This window comes from Balaenoptera ricei, chromosome 9 (assembly GCF_028023285.1).
Source record: "Balaenoptera ricei isolate mBalRic1 chromosome 9, mBalRic1.hap2, whole genome shotgun sequence".
NCBI classification, from domain to species: Eukaryota; Metazoa; Chordata; class Mammalia; order Artiodactyla; family Balaenopteridae; genus Balaenoptera; species Balaenoptera ricei.
Window position 1 is genome coordinate 113,976,073 of NC_082647.1, and position 16,179 is coordinate 113,992,251.

The 16,179-nt window shown below is 41.9% G+C and overlaps 1 protein-coding gene across 1 annotated transcript in view; it reads right to left on the bottom strand.

The window, feature by feature from the left end:
* ABCA13 (ATP binding cassette subfamily A member 13) overlaps window positions 1-16,179 on the bottom strand; it is a 326,117-nt gene that overhangs the window by 68,928 nt on the left and 241,010 nt on the right. The window contains 2 exon segments of the mRNA XM_059932550.1: window positions 11,284-11,393; window positions 13,699-13,882. Of these exon segments, the coding sequence (XP_059788533.1) occupies window positions 11,284-11,393; window positions 13,699-13,882 (294 nt within the window).

Sequence of the window (16,179 nt, forward strand, 5' to 3'; positions counted from 1 at the left end):
TAATTTTCATGATCAAGCATACGTTTAAAATGCTATATAAAATTTAGCAAATAAGAAAATATTTAAATCCATGACAAAATAAAGTATACTGCAGAAAGATAAGGACAGATCAATATTCAAAAATCTTTTATTTATGACATAAATATGTCACAGGAATGAAATGTATGTGTGAGGAATATAGTCAACAATAACGTAATAACTTTGTGTGGTGACAGATGGTAACTAGACTTATCATGGTGATACTGTTGTAATGTATGGAAATATCAAATCACTATATTGTGCACCAGGACCTAACACAGTGTTGCAGGTCAGTTACACTTCAGACAAACAAACAAACTCATAGAAAAAGGGATGAGGTCTGTGGTTAGCAGAGGAGGGCATAGGAGGAAGGGGAACTGGGTGAAGGCCATCAAAAGGTACAACTTCCAGTTATAAGGTAAATAAATAAGTACTAGGCATGTAATGTACAACATGATTAATACAATTAACTCTGCAGTGTGTTACATATGAAAGTTGTTTAGAGAATACATCCTAAAAGTTCTCATCACAAGGAAAATATGTCTTTTTTCTTTTATTTTATACCTAAATAAAATGATCAATGTTCACTAAACTTGTGATAATCATTCCATGATGTATGTAAGTCAGATCATTATGCTGTACTCCTTAAATATATATAGTTTATAAATTTATACTGTCATGTCAATTATATCTCAATGAAACTGAAAGAAAAAAATTAAAAGTGAAACATAAAAAGAAATACTATCATTAAGTGAGTAATAAGGTACACTGCCATTTAACATTGTTTCGATGGTTTTAGGGAAAGCAAAAAGGAAACTGGAATCAGAGGCATTACCACAGGAGGAAAAGAAGATGTTTCATGAATTACTGGGATAAACATTGTATCCTAGACGGATTAAAATACTTTTTAAAAGGAATTAGATTTATTTCAGTGAATGAAAAATATACAATATTTGCAGAAAAGAAGACACAGCATTCACATGCCAGTTCTTTTCAAATTAATCTATAAATGCAACATAAAATCAATTAAAATTCCAGTGAGAATTGTGGACACAATGTTTTACATTTTTTCTCTGCATTAAACAAAATAAAATGATACAAATGAACTTATATACAAAACAGAAACAGACCCACAGACATAACAAACTTATGATTACCAAAGGGGAAAGTGGGGGAGGGATAACTTAGGAGTTTGGGGTTAACATAAACACACAACTATGTATAAAACAGACAAACAACAAGGCTCTGCTGTATAGCCCAGGGAACTATACTCGATATTTTGTAATGACCTACAAGGGAAAAGAATCTGAAAAGACATATATATATATATATGCTATAACTGAATCACTTTGCTGTATACCTGAAACTAACACATTGTAAATCAACTATACTTAAATTTTAAAAAATGACTAATAGATATTTATTTACTTCATTCACTGCTGTGTAACAAGTGTGTAGAATAGAAAAACACACTCAAAAATAAATATCTCTGTGCATCAGAAACAAGAGAGTACAGGACGCAGGGTCTGAAGCCACTGGTCGCTGCGTTCTGACCTGAATTACACACAGCATCTAGGAATCGGGCCCCTGCGAGGTAATGGGGACTAAATGCACTCATGTAGGGATGCAGAGGGACCAGAGCCCAGTTCAGTGTGTGACACCTGGGTCTAGAGCCCCACCTCTCCCGGGAGCAGGCTGAGAAGGTGACGCGGAAGCTGCTCATCTTCCAGGCTGGGTCCCAGAGTGAGACAGGGACCTGGCGATGCAAGGACTCACATGGGCCATCCGCCTGCGGCTGCAGGACACGAACCCAAAGCTGTCAACATACGACCTGGCCCGGGACGAGAGATCTAGGGAGTAAATAGTGGAAAGAGCAGCAAACTGATACACAGAAGGTGACAGGAAAAGAGAGAATGAGAGTAAAATCACATAAACTCACTCACGAGGTAAACCAGCAAAATCTCTAGCCATGAAAAAACCAAAGAAGAAAGTCCCAAAAAATAAACAATTAAGAGATGAATTACCTCCTGATGAAGACAAATTCATCAGGATGAATAAATCTAAGATAGATATGCAAGGATTCTATAAGAAAAGTGCAACATACTGAATTGATCCTTTTTAAATGACCTGAATAAATGGGTAACTACAAGAGTTAAGGATAAGGAAGACAAAATATCATAGATGTGCAAATCTCTTCAAATTATAAAATAAATTTGATTCAATTCCAATCAAGATTCAAATATTGTGACATTTTTATACAGGTTACCAAAATGATTCTAAAAATAATACCTCGTAAAGGTCCCAAAGTAATCCAGACTATTCTGGAAATGAAAACCTTGGAAGACAGATAGGTGGTGCAACCTACCAGGATGCATCTGAAGCAGGAGAAGGTAAAGTTGAGTCCCAGCCTGGCTGACCGCTCGGTACGGAGCAGAAGATGCTTCCAACTGACGGACAAAAGACACATGGCTGTGAAAATGGCCTTAGGCAAACTGGAATTCGGGATCAGAAAAAAAAATCAGATTGTTTTTCCATTACACCATACATTCAATTATAAACTCCATATAAATTAGAAACATGAATGTAGAATAGAAGCCTCTGAAAAAAAACTATGGAGAATAGCTTTATTACTTTAGAAAGAGAATTTCCTGAGACTCAAAAAGCAAGAAATAGCAAAGGAAAAAAAAGAATGAATCAGTCTTATCAAAACTGAGAACCTCTACACACACAAACTTTTAAAACAGAGTTAAAATACAAGGTACCACTGAAGCTAATACTTAAAACATATAAAGCACGCAAAGGATTAGTTACTAGTTGAATATATTAAAAACTCGTACATAATGAGTAACAAAAAGACAACCTTATAAGAAAAGAACAATGGTCATTACAGGCGATTGGCAGAAAGAAACCCCAGGCAACAGATAAATGTGGGGAGAGCACTCCGTCAGGTTCATGAGTCATCAAGGAAATGCAAATTAATCTAACAATGAAATGGCATGCCCACCAGGCTTCTAAAAAATTAAATATTTTCATAAATATTGTTGAAGAGGATTATGAAATGTTCATGCAATAAGTGTAAATGAATGTACACAATGATCTTTATAATCGTGTCTGATTTTAAAGTACACATCTCTCGAGAGAGGAGAGAAGATGGCGGAAGAGTAAGACGCGGAGATCACCTTCCTTCCCACAGATACAGTAGAAATACATCTACACGTGGAACTGCTCCTACAGAACACCCACTGAACGCTGGCAGAAAATGTCAGACCTCCCAAAAGGCAAGAAACTCCCCCCGTACTTGGGTAGGGCAAAAGAAAAAAGAAATAACAGAGACAAAAGAATAGGGACGGCACCTGCACCAGTGGGAGGGAGCCGTGAAGGAGGAAAGATTTCCACGCACTAGGAAGCCCCTTCGCGGGCAGAGACTGCGGGTGGCAGAGGGGGGAAGCTTCGGAGCCACGGAGGAGAGCGCAGCAACAGGGGTGCGGAGGGCAAAGTGGAGAGATTCCCACATGGAGGCTCGGCGCCGAGCAGCACTCACCAGCCCGAGAGGCTTGTCTGCTCACCCGCCAGGGTGGGCGGGGCTGGGAGCTGAGGCTCGGGCTTCGGTCGGGTCCCAGGGAGAGGGCTGGGGTTGGCGGCGTGAACACAGCCTGAAGGGGTTAGTGCACCATAGCTAGCCGGGAGGGAGTCCGGGAGAAAGTCTGCAGCTGCCAAAGAGGCAAGAGACTTTTTCTTCCCTCTTTGTTTCCTGGTGCGCGAGGAGAGGGGATTCAGAGCGCCGCCTAAACGAACTCCAGAGACTGGCGCGAGCCGCGGCTATCAGCGCGGACCACAGAGACGGGCGTGAGACGCTGGGGCTGCTGCTGCCGCCTCCAAAAAGCCTGTGTGCGAGCACAGGTCACTCTCCACACCGCCCCTCCCGGGAGTCCATGCAGCCCGCCACTGCCAGCATCCCGTGATCCAGGGACAACTTCCCCGGGAGAACGCACTGTGCACCTCAGGCTGGTGCAACGTCACGGCGGCCTCTGACGCCGCAGGCTTGCCCCGCCTCCTCTGTACCCCTCTCTCCCCGCGGCCTGGGTGAGCCAGAGCCACCGAAGCAGCTGCTCCTTTAACCCCGTCCTGTCTGGGCGGGGAACAGACACCCTCAGGCGACCTACATGCAGAGGCGGGTCCAAATCCAAAGCTGATCCCCAGGAGCTGTGCGAAAAGAGACGAGGAGGGGAAATCTCTCCCAGCAGCCTCAGAAGCAGCGGATTAAAACTCCACAAACAACTTGATGTGCCTGCATCTGTTGAATACCTGAATAGACAACGAATCATCCCAAATTCAGGAGGTGGACTTTGGGAGCAGGATATATTAATTTTTCCCCTTTTCCTTTTTTTTTTTGTGAGTGTATATGTATATGCTTCTGGGGGAGATTTTGTCTGTATAGCTTTGCTTTATAATAGCTTTATTTTACTTCACTATATTATAGCCTCTTTCTTTCTTTCTTTCTTTCTATTTTCTCTCCCTTTTACTCTGAGCCGTGTGGACGAAAGGCTCTTGGTGCTTCAGCCAGGCATCAGGGCCGTACCTCGGAGGTGGGAGAGCCAACTTCAGGACACTGGTCCACAAGAGACCTCCCAGCTCCACGTAATACCAAACGGCAAAAATCTCTCAGAGATCTCCATCTCAACATCAAGACCCAGCATCACTCAATGACCAGCAAGCTACAGTGCTGAACACCCTATGCCAAACAACTAGCAAGACAGGAACACAGCCCCATCCATTAGCAGAGAGGCTGCCTAAAATCATAATAAGGCCACAAACACCCCAAAATACACCACCAGACGTGGACGTGCCCACCAGAAAGACAAGATCCAGCCTCATCCACCAGAGCTCAGGCACTAGTTCCCTCCACCAGGAAGCCTACACAACCCACTGAACCAACCTTAGCCACTGGGGACAGATACCAAAAACAACGGGAACTACAAACCTGCAACCTGTGATAAGGAGACCCCAAACACAGTAAGATAAGCAAAATGAGACGACAGAAAAACACACAGCAGATGAAGGAGCAGGGTCAAAACACACTAGACTTAACAAATGAAGAGGAAATAGGTAGTCTACCTGAAAAAGAATTCAGAATAATGATAGTAAGGATGATCCAAAATCTTGGAAATAGAATAGACAAAATGCAAGAAGCATTTAACAAGGACGTAGAAGAACTAAAGAGGAATCAAGCAATGATGAAAAACACAATAAATGAAATTAAAAATACTCTAGATGGGATCAATAGCAGAATAACTGAGGCAGAAGAAAGGATAAGTGACCTGGAAGATAAAATGGTGGAAATAACTACTGCAGAGCAGGATAAAGAAAAAAGAATGAAAAGAACTGAGGACAGTCTCAGAGACCTCTGGGACAACATTAAACGCACCAACATTCGAATTATAGGGGTCCCAGAAGAAGAAGAGAAAAAGAAAGGGACTGAGAAAATATTTGAAGAGATTATAGTTGAAAACTTCCCTAATATGGGAAAGGAAATAGTAAATCAAGTCCTGGAAGCACAGAGAGTCCCACACAGGATAAACCCAAGGAGAAACACACCAAGACACATATTAATCAAACCGTCAAAAATTAAATATAAGGAAAACATATTAAAGGCAGCAAGGGAAAAACAACAAATAACACACAAGGGAATCCCCATAAGGTTAACATCTGATCTTTCAGCAGAAACTCTGCAAGCCAGAAGGGAGTGGCAGGATATACTTAAAGTGATGAAGGAGAAAAACCTACAACCAAGATTACTCTACCCAGCAAGGATCTCATTCAGATGTGATGGAGAAATTAAAACCTTTACAGACAAGCAAAAGCTGAGAGAGTTCAGCACCACCAAACCAGCTTTACAACAAATGCTAAAGGAACTTCTCTAGGCAAGAAACACAAGAGAAGGAAAACACCTACAATAACAAACCCAAAACATTTAAGAAAATGGGAATAGGAACATACATATCGATAATTACCTTGAATGTAAATGGATTAAATGCTCCCACCAAAAGACACAGGCTGGCTGAATGGATACAAAAACAAGACCCAACTATATGCTGCCTACAAGAGACCCACTTCAGACCTAGAGACACATACAGACTGAAAGTGAGGGGATGGAAAAAGATATTCCATGCAAATGGAAATCAAAAGAAAGCTGGAGTAGCAATTCTCATATCAGACAAAATAGAGTTTTAAATAAAGACTATTACAAGAGACAAAGAAGGACACTATATAATGATCAAGGGATCGATCCAAGAGGAAGGTATAACAATTGTAAATATTTATGCACCCAACATAGGAGCATCTCAATACATAAGGCAAATACTAACAGCCATAAAAGGGGAAATCGACAGCAACACAATCATAGTAGGGGACTTTAACACCCCACTTTCACCAATGGACAGATCATCCAAAATGAAAATAAATAAGGAAACACAAGCTTTCAATGATACATTAAACAAGATGGACTTAATTGATATTTATAGGACATTCCACCCAAAAACAACAGAATACACATTCTTCTCAAGTGCTCATGGAACATTCTCCAGGATAGATCATATCTTGGGTCACAAATCAAGCCTTGGTAAATTTAAGAAAATTGAAATCGTATCAAGTATCTTTTCCGACCACAACGCTATGAGACTAGATATCAATTACAGGAAAAGATCTGTAAAAAATACAAACACATGGAGGCTACACAATACACTACTTAATAACGAAGTGATCACTGAAGAAATCAAAGGGGAAATCAAAAAATACCTAGAAACAAATGACAATGGAGATACGACGACCCAAAACCTATGGGACGCAGCAAAAGCAGTGCTAAGAGGGAAGTTTATAGCAATACAAGCCTACCTCAAGAAACAGGAAACATCTCGAATAAACAACCTAACCTTGCACCTAAAGCAATTAGAGAAAGAAGAACAAAAAACCCCCAAAGCCAGCAGAAGGCAAGAAATCATAAAGATTAGGTCAGAAATAAATGAAAAAGAAATGAAGGAAACAATAGCAAAAATCAATGAAACTAAAAGCTGGTTCTTTGAGAAGATAAACAAAATTGATAAACCATTAGCCAGACTCATCAAGAGAAAAAGGGAGAAGACTCAAATCAATAGAATTAGAAATGAAAAAGGAGAAGTAACCACTGACACTGCAGAAATACAAAATATAATGAGAGATTACTACAAGCAACTCTATGCCAATAAAATGGACAACCTGGAAGAAATGGACAGATTCTTAGAAATGCACAAACTGCCGAGACTGAACCAGGAAGAAATAGAAAATATGAACAGACCAATCACAAGCACTGGAATTGAAACTGTGATTAAAAACCTTCCAACAAAAAAAAGCCCAGGACCATATGGCTTCACAAGTGAATTCTATCAAACATTTAGAGAAGAGCTAACACCTATCCTTCTCAAACTCTTCCAAAATATTGCAGAGGGAGGAACACTCCCAAACTCCTTCTACGAGGCCACCATCACCCTGATACCAAAACCAGACAAAGATGTCACAAAGAAAGAAAACTACAGGCCAATATCACTGATGAACATAGATGCAAAAATCCTCAACAAAATACTAGCAAACAGAATCCAACAGCACATTAAAAGGGTCATACACCATGATCAAGTGGGGTTTATCCCAGGAATGCAAGGATTCTTCAATATACGCAAATCAATCAATGTGATACACCATATTAACAAATTGAAGGAGAAAAACCATATGATCATCTCAATAGATGCAGAGAAAGCTTTCGACAAAATTCAACACCCATTTATGATAAAAGCCCTGCAGAAAGTAGGCATAGAGGGAACTTTCCTCAACATAATAAAGGCCATATATGACAAACCCACAGCCAACATTGTCCTCAATGGTGAAAAACTGAAACCATTTCCACTAAGATCAGGAACAAGACAAGGTTGCCCACTCTCACCACTATTATTCAACATAGTTCTGGAAGTGTTAGCCACAGCAATCAGAGAAGAAAAAGAAATAAAAGGAATCCAAATTGGAAAAGAAGAAGTAAAGCTGTCACTATTTGCAGATGACATGATACTATACATAGAGAATCCTAAAGATGCTACCAGAAAACTCCTAGAGCTAATCAATGAATTTGGTAAAGTAGCAGGATACAAAATTAATGCACAGAAATCTCTTGCATTTCTATACACTAATGACGAAAAATCTGAAAGTGAAATTAAGAAAACACTCCCGTTTACCATTGCAAAAAAAAAGAATAAAATATCTAGGAATAAACATACCGAAGGAGACAAAAGACCTGTATGCAGAAAATTATAAGACACTGATGAAAGAAATTAAAGATGATAAAAATAGATGGAGAGATATACCATGTTCCTGGATTGGAAGAATCAACATTGTGAAAATGACTCTACTACCCAAAGCAATCTACAGATTCAATGCAATCCCTATCAAACTACCACTGGCATTTTTCACAGAACTAGAACAAAAAATTTCACAATTTGTATGGAAACACAAAAGACCCCGAATAACCAAAGCGATCTTGAGAACGAAAAATGGAGCTGGGGGAATCAGGCTCCCTGACTTCAGACTATATTACAAAGCTTCAGTAATCAAGACAGTTTGGTACTGGCACAAAAACAGAAATATAGATCAATGGAACAGGATAGAAAGCCCAGAGATAAACCCACACACATATGGCCACCTTATCTTTGATAAAGGAGGCAAGCATATACAGTGGAGAAAAGACAGCCTCTTCAATAATTGGTGCTGGGAAAATTGGACAGCTACATGTAAAAGTATGAAATTAGAACACTCCCTGACACCATGCACAAAAATAAACTCAAAATGGATTAAAGACCTAAGTGTAAGGGCAGACACTATCAAACACTTAGAGGAAAACATAGGCAGAACACTCTATGACATACATCACAGCAAGATTCTTTTTGACCCAGCTCCCAGAGAAATGGAAATAAGAACACAAATAAACAAATGGGACCTAATGAAACTTAAAAGCTTTTGCACAGCAAAGGAAACCATAAACAAGACCAAAAGACAACCATCAGAATGGGAGAAAATATTTGCAAATGAAGCAACTGACAAAGGATTAATCTCCAAGATTTACAAGCAGCTCATGCAGCTCAATAACAAAAAAACGAACAACCCAATCCAAAAATGGGCAGAAGACCTAAATAGACATTTCTCCAAAGAAGATATACAGATGGCCTACAGACACATGAAAGAATGCTCAACATCATTAATCATTAGAGAAATGCAAATCAAAACTACAATGAGATATCATCTCACACCGGTCAGAATGGCCATCATCAAAAAATCTAGAAACAATAAATGCTGGAGAGGGTGTGGAGGAAAGGGAACACTCTTTCACTGTTGGTGGGAATGTAAATTGATACAGCCACTATGGAGAATAGTATGGAGATTCCTTAAAAACCTACAAATAGAACTACCATACGACCCAGCAATCCCACTACTGGGCATATACCCTGAGAAAACCATAGGTCAAAAAGAGTCATGTACCAAAATGTTCATTGCAGCTCTATTTACAATAGCCAGGACATGGAAGCAACCTAAATGTCCATCGACAGATGAATGGATAAAGAAGATGTGGCACATATATACAATGGAATATTACTCAGCCATAAAAAGAAATGAAATGGAGGTATTTGTAATGAAGTGGATGGAGTTAGAGTCTGTCATACAGAGTGAAGTAAGTCAGAAAGAGAAAAACAAATACAGTATGCTAACACATATATACGGAATCTAAGGAAAAAAAAAAAAAAGGCCATGAAGAACCTAGTGGCAAGACGAGAATAAAGACACAGACCTACTAGAGAATGGACTTGAGGATATGGGGAGGGGGTGGGGTGAGATGTGACAGGGTAAGAGAGTGTCATGGACATATATACACTACCAAATGTAAAATAGATAGCTAGTGGGAAGCAGCCGCATAGCACAGGGAGATCAGCTCGGTGCTTTGTGACCACCTAGAGGGGTGGGATGGGGAGGGTGGGAGGGAGGGAGATGCAAGAGGGAAGAGAAATGGGAACATATTGTATATGTATAACTGATTCACTTTGTTATAAAGCAGAAGTTAACACACAATTGTAAGGCAATTATACTTCAATAAAGATGTTTAAAAAAAAAAAGTACACATCTCTCTACATATTTAATCACCTACATTTCACATACATACACACACACACACACACACGCAGATAAAAGATAAAATTAGATATATACACACAGATATCTATGCATGTTTAAATTAAACTAGTAGGAGACATATGAATATTAACACTGGATTTTAGGATTACAGGAACAATTTCTGTCTTCCTGGTGCCTGGCACATCATAGGTGGACAATAAACTATTTGTTGATGCAAAGAATCAGCTAATTAATGGATGATTATGATATTTTTGAACTTTTTTCAATTATTGTATTTGAACCTATATAAGAAAAATCTCAAGCAAATTACTTCCAAGTCTACTTATGAATAACTCTAGGATCCCAGGTAGACAGACTATGAAATCAAGTCCAGCACTGAGAACTTGGTGGCTATTTATATCATGACCTTCAGAGAATGTAGCCCAAGGCATGTCTCTTTCTTTATGTCAGTTCAACGACAGATTTCTGAAATCTGTTATCAAGTTACAATGAATTCGCTGTAGTAGGAAAAGCAGAAAGATGTAGGCCAGGCCGTCATCACACAGCACTGAGAATCAGAAGAGCAGGGTATAGGATGGGATTTGGGAACAGCGATAGGATTGGGACACACATGAATGGCACACTATTGGAAGACTAGCTGGAAAACTGCTGTACTGCCCGAAAGATGAGGTCTGGGTGGGAAAACGATGAAAGCCACCCTTCTGGCCCCTGCACTGGGGGAGAGTGTCTGAAGCTCCACCAGATGGCAAAGCAAGAAGAACCAGCCCCTGACTGCTCCCTGCTCATCTGGGTTCATGGGGCAGAGCAGCCGACGCCCCTGGAAGGGGTTAGCCCTGGGAAGCTTTTGCCAACACCTCCTCTACCCTCTGGCCAGAAACATCAAGTTCATTTCATTCCCATCTGGAGGCTCTTTTCCACCTTGTAAGGAGTGGTCATTGGAAAGTAAATTGGAGGGAAATGACCTCCTCTGACTTTAGTGCACAGGACTGAGGGGAGGCTGGGGGTCTCTGGGCTTGATGATTATCTCTATAGGCAGCAAAACGATTAAATCTGATTAAATCTTACCCCATGGGAGTCCTGAGGATGGCGTGTGCTGAGCTCAGAGGCAGGTCCCCGGTCAGCATTTTGAATGTGGTGGTTTTCCCAGCTCCGTTCACCCGTAGAAGCCCAAAGCACTGAGAGGAGAAAACAAACAAACCATAAAATCAAAATTATAACGGAAACAGCACTTGCTTTCACCCAACTCTGAGTTGATATTTTTGGTTTGTGTTATTTGTAGACTTTTACAATCATAAAATAAATGTATAACGCATTTTATAGCTCATGCAGTACTTCTGAAATCACCGTGGCATTTGAGTGGTGTTAATTCACAGACAAGTAAGTAAATTCACGTCTGGAAAACTCAAGAGGATGAGAAGTAAAAGCCAACTACCACCAATTACGCTGAAATTTCCTGTCCTATCCAGGGCACATCCAACAGGCTCCCAACTATGTCCCTCTGGTAAGCGCAATATTTTTTAGGAGTCACATCATCATAATCATTATTATTCCCCTGCCTTCCTCTGTCTCTGTCTCTGAATCTCTCCATCTCTCTGTCTCTCTCCTCTCACTCAGACTATAGCCTAATGCTGACACTAATCAAGAAGGCCCTCTATTCCCATACTCTCGCTCAGCATCAGGCCACATCTCCTGCTTCACTCTGTCTTACATTCCATGGTGGAAACAATGGCCTCGCTCTTTCACAGCCTCAGCCTCTACCTTGAACCTCTGTATATGCTTAGCTGCGGATTCTGTGGTGGAAGCTGAGACGGTTTCATTCTTACTGATCTCCTTCCAGGACACTTGTTTCCCGATGTCTGGGCACTGCTGTCTCCTGACCTAAGCTGGCTTCCTGGCTCCCTGAATCCTGGAAAAGTGACTGTTCTGTGTTTCTTGTGGCCAAGCCCACCTGATTATCACAGAACCCTATTTTGTAGCTCCGGGTGCCACCTGCTTCAACACTCATGCTTCCCCCACCTTGACTGGGTCTCTCACACGCTCTGATATAGGGGTCCATCCTGCTGCAGACCTGTCCTGTCCCATGTCACTCGTGTCACAGACCACACCTGAGCTGCTGTCCCAGGTACAAACCATCAGCCTATCTGAACTCTATCTACCCTCCTGGCTTAGGCTTAAGTTTATCCAAACCTTCCTTTTTCATAAAGCTCTGCACAACCCCTGCCTTCCCCACTCCCACGATGCTCCCGTTCCTCCTTCGAGGCCGCCCTCTCTGGACTTACAGCTCCAAGCCGATTCACTCTGTGCCTTTGACCCTTGCCCTACTGTTATGCAACACTGTGTATGTTTATGATCTCCCATTTCCTACCCGATTATTAATTCCTAGAGGGACGGGGACACATCTTAGCCATCCGTCTCTTCTGCAGGCTCTTGCGTAGGACTTTACATCTAAGTCATTAAACTCAGATGCTCATAAACAGCCTAGTGAAGAGAACCCAAAGGTAAATGCATCTTGGATCATTTCAGAGACCTGGAGCATCTCTCATAGGAAGTTTTCCAAGTTTTTCTCTCACACTTTAGTTTAAAACTAAAGGAGAGGTAGTAGCAAGACAGAAATTTATTTTTTAAAGCAAGGGTAAGAAAACAGTTCCATAAGATGGCAAAAATCACATAGCTAGTCTTAGAGTTGAGTAGCCAACAACTGCATAAACCACTTCTTTAACCTCTGTCCCATTTGACCACACACCTCGGTCAGGGTCTAAGGGTCCCTGGATGGATTCAGACCCATCTCTCTGCTTCTCTTTACCTCAGATCCACTCACAAGTAGAGCATTGATGCCAATCAGATAACGATATAACCTACTTTGAATTTCTCAGAAGCTTGGTACAATGTGAATGCAAGATACTCTTTTTCTTTTTAACAGTTAATTAAAGGTAATCATTTCCAGAACTGATTTCCCTTTATGCATTAAGCACATGTTGGGAACAATTTGTATGGCTTCTGTCAGTTCAGATTAAACATTTCTACTAGAATTAATGACACATTCGTGAAAAAAACAACTCTGAGCTATGGCTATAGTGTGTGAGTGTTTTTACCTTTCCAGAATAGCATATTACTAGACAGGCTTAATTGGCCACTTAAAGAGTACTGAAGTCTAAGCAGGAGTTAGAAGTGGTTTCCTTAATTAATTGGATTTATAAAATATTTGCACTCAATAGAGTCACCCCATAAGCCAAACTAATTAAAACTCCTTGATCACTTAAATTTTAAAAATTATGAAACAGAGAAAACCCATCACTCAATCAGCAGAGTTTTCACTAGGGAAAGAGCCGACTGACTCTCCACCTAGACCCTGCAGAGATTCCTGAAATGTGAAGCTGCTCTTAGTTCCGATTTCAGATATCCTGAGAATAACACGAACAGATGGACAATTAGAGTGACACCAGTTTGCAACAGAAAAGGTACAAACAGGAGCTTTCTCACCTCTCCCCTGAGTAGGCCCAAGCTAATATCTTGCACGGCAGTGGTCCTCTTGAAGAAGCCTCTTTAACTCTTACTAAGGTTGTACTAGTCTCCACTAGTTCTGCCTTCCAACACCCTCACTTGCTCTTTTTCAACATCTACGTCCTTGGAAGATGTGACTGTGCCTCGAATGGCAGAGTGGCCCCTGGAAGGGTAAGTCAGAGTTAATTCACACCTGGGAAATGGACCGGAAGAATCTAGAGGGAGAGAAAGGTCAGAGCTCATCTGAACAGAAGGCGTGGCCCCCAGAGTCTGCGGTACCAGCTCTGGCCCACCCACCCACGTTCTGCATCCCGTTGGCTGGTTACTATCAGGGGTCAACATTCATCCTCTAACGCAAAGGAAATGTACATCAGCCTAAAAGACAGTGACGTGGATGGACACCAAACTCAAACTACTTTTCAATTTTACGAGCAATAAAGTCATGCCAGACTTTTGTGCTAGAGGACAAGTAATTTATCGCAGAGTTATAAGAAATCAACTTTGACCACTTTTAACAAACAGGCCCTTTAATAAAGTAGATTACCCACAAAAGTCCCCAAACACTACAGCTCCATAGCACGTGCTGGATGGTGTAGGAGGATGCATAGCAGGCACTCAGCAGACACCTGTCAGATGCACATAAAGTGAACTTTCACCTCTGATTTGTTGACTCAAAATCTAAGCTAGCTCACTTTCCAATCTTCCTTATGATTTTCTTTCTGGTGCATTTTAGCTTTCAAGTAAATCTCAATTTCTGCAAACTGTAATATGCCAATATTTTAATAACTAAATGAGTGCTGACAGTGAGATAGTATTGTACCAACATCAATTTCCTGGTTATATCAATGTAATATTGTGATGTACTGTATTATTACATTATCACAGTATCACTGGGAGGGTACATAGGCTCTCTCCGTACTAATCTTGCTATTTCTTGTGAGCTTTAAACTATTTTAAAATAAAAAGGTATTAAAAATAAAATAAAGGGGCTTCCCTGGTGGCGCAGTGGTTGAGAGTCTGCCTGCCAATGCAGGGGACACGGGTTCTAGCCCTGGTCTGGGAAGATCCCGCATGCCGCGGAGCAACTGGGCCCGTGAGCCACGACTGCTGAGCCTGAACGTCTGGAGCCTCTGCTCTGCAACAGGAGAGGCCGCGATGGTGAGAGGCCCGCGCACCGCGATGAAGAGTGGCCCCCGCTCGCCGCAATTGGAGAGAGCCCTCGCACAGAGGCGAAGACCCAACACAGCCAAAAATAAACATAATAAATAAATAATAAATAAAAATTTTTTTTAAAAAATAAATAAATAAAATAAAATAAAATACCCACGGCCAGATCCCAGTGGCCCCAGCTCCTTTCCCTGTATTATTTTTTCCATACCTGAAATCACCACTGGACAAACATATAATTTTTCAAGACCCAGCACAGATGATGAGAAAATATAGCTACTCAGGAGTATGTGTTATATGATATAATTTACATAATATTCAAAAGCATGAGAAATGAATCAGTGGTGATAAAAATAACAGCGCTTATCTACAGAGTGAGGATTGACCTGCAGGGGATTGTGGAGGGCTTCTGAGCTGCTGATGCCACTGTCTGGGAGAAGGGAACACAGGTGTGTTCAGTTTATGAAGATTCACTGAATTTTACACTTTTCTTCCTGACTGTTGTCCCCCCCTTTCCCAGGTGAGGGCATGTCCCTGGGCCCTTCAGCCTGGCCTGGCTGTCCAGGGGTCATCTCTCCCTGTACCAGGACATGGTGCCAGCTTACCCCTCCCTGTTTCTGAGATGCATCAGTTAATTCTCTCCTCATTAGCATCACCTGGGAAGCTTTACACCTGCTCCCTGGTCTTGTCCCCAGAGGGTGTCCGCCCGCAGGGTTCGGGGTCCAGATGCATACTGGTTACGTCTCATGTGGCTCTGGCAGATGGGGGGCACTGAGCGAGGTCAACGCTTGCCAGCCTCCGCACAACAAGACACATGCAGTTCATTCCCCTGTGCTCAGAAATGGGCCACTTGGCCGTCTTCCAACTGCCGATCATGAAAAATGGCATCTGTGTTACAAAGGAAGGATCCTGATGGGCACTGGTGTAGCGGGATTTTGCAGGAATTCGGTGCAGCTGATATGTCTGAAGAGAGATGCTGCCTTGGGCTGTGTGGCTGCTCGGACCCAGCCAGGGCCTGGGGTACAGAGAGCAGAGCCCGGCTGCAGACCAGAGAGAGAACAAACAGGAACCCCCCAAGCCCACCCAACCTGACTCGGGTGTGGCCGGAGCTCAGGCTCTGATGGAGACCCAGATCTGAGCAGACAACACCAGCGGCAGCAGGACTGCAGGACTGGGACAGGTGCCGGGCAGGGAGGGGCACCCGGGCAGATGGTGGACACGCCACTTGGGAGGGGACACAGGAAGCATCTGTGTAGATGCAGAGGGCAGGGTCTTCCTATTCTTTCCATGATT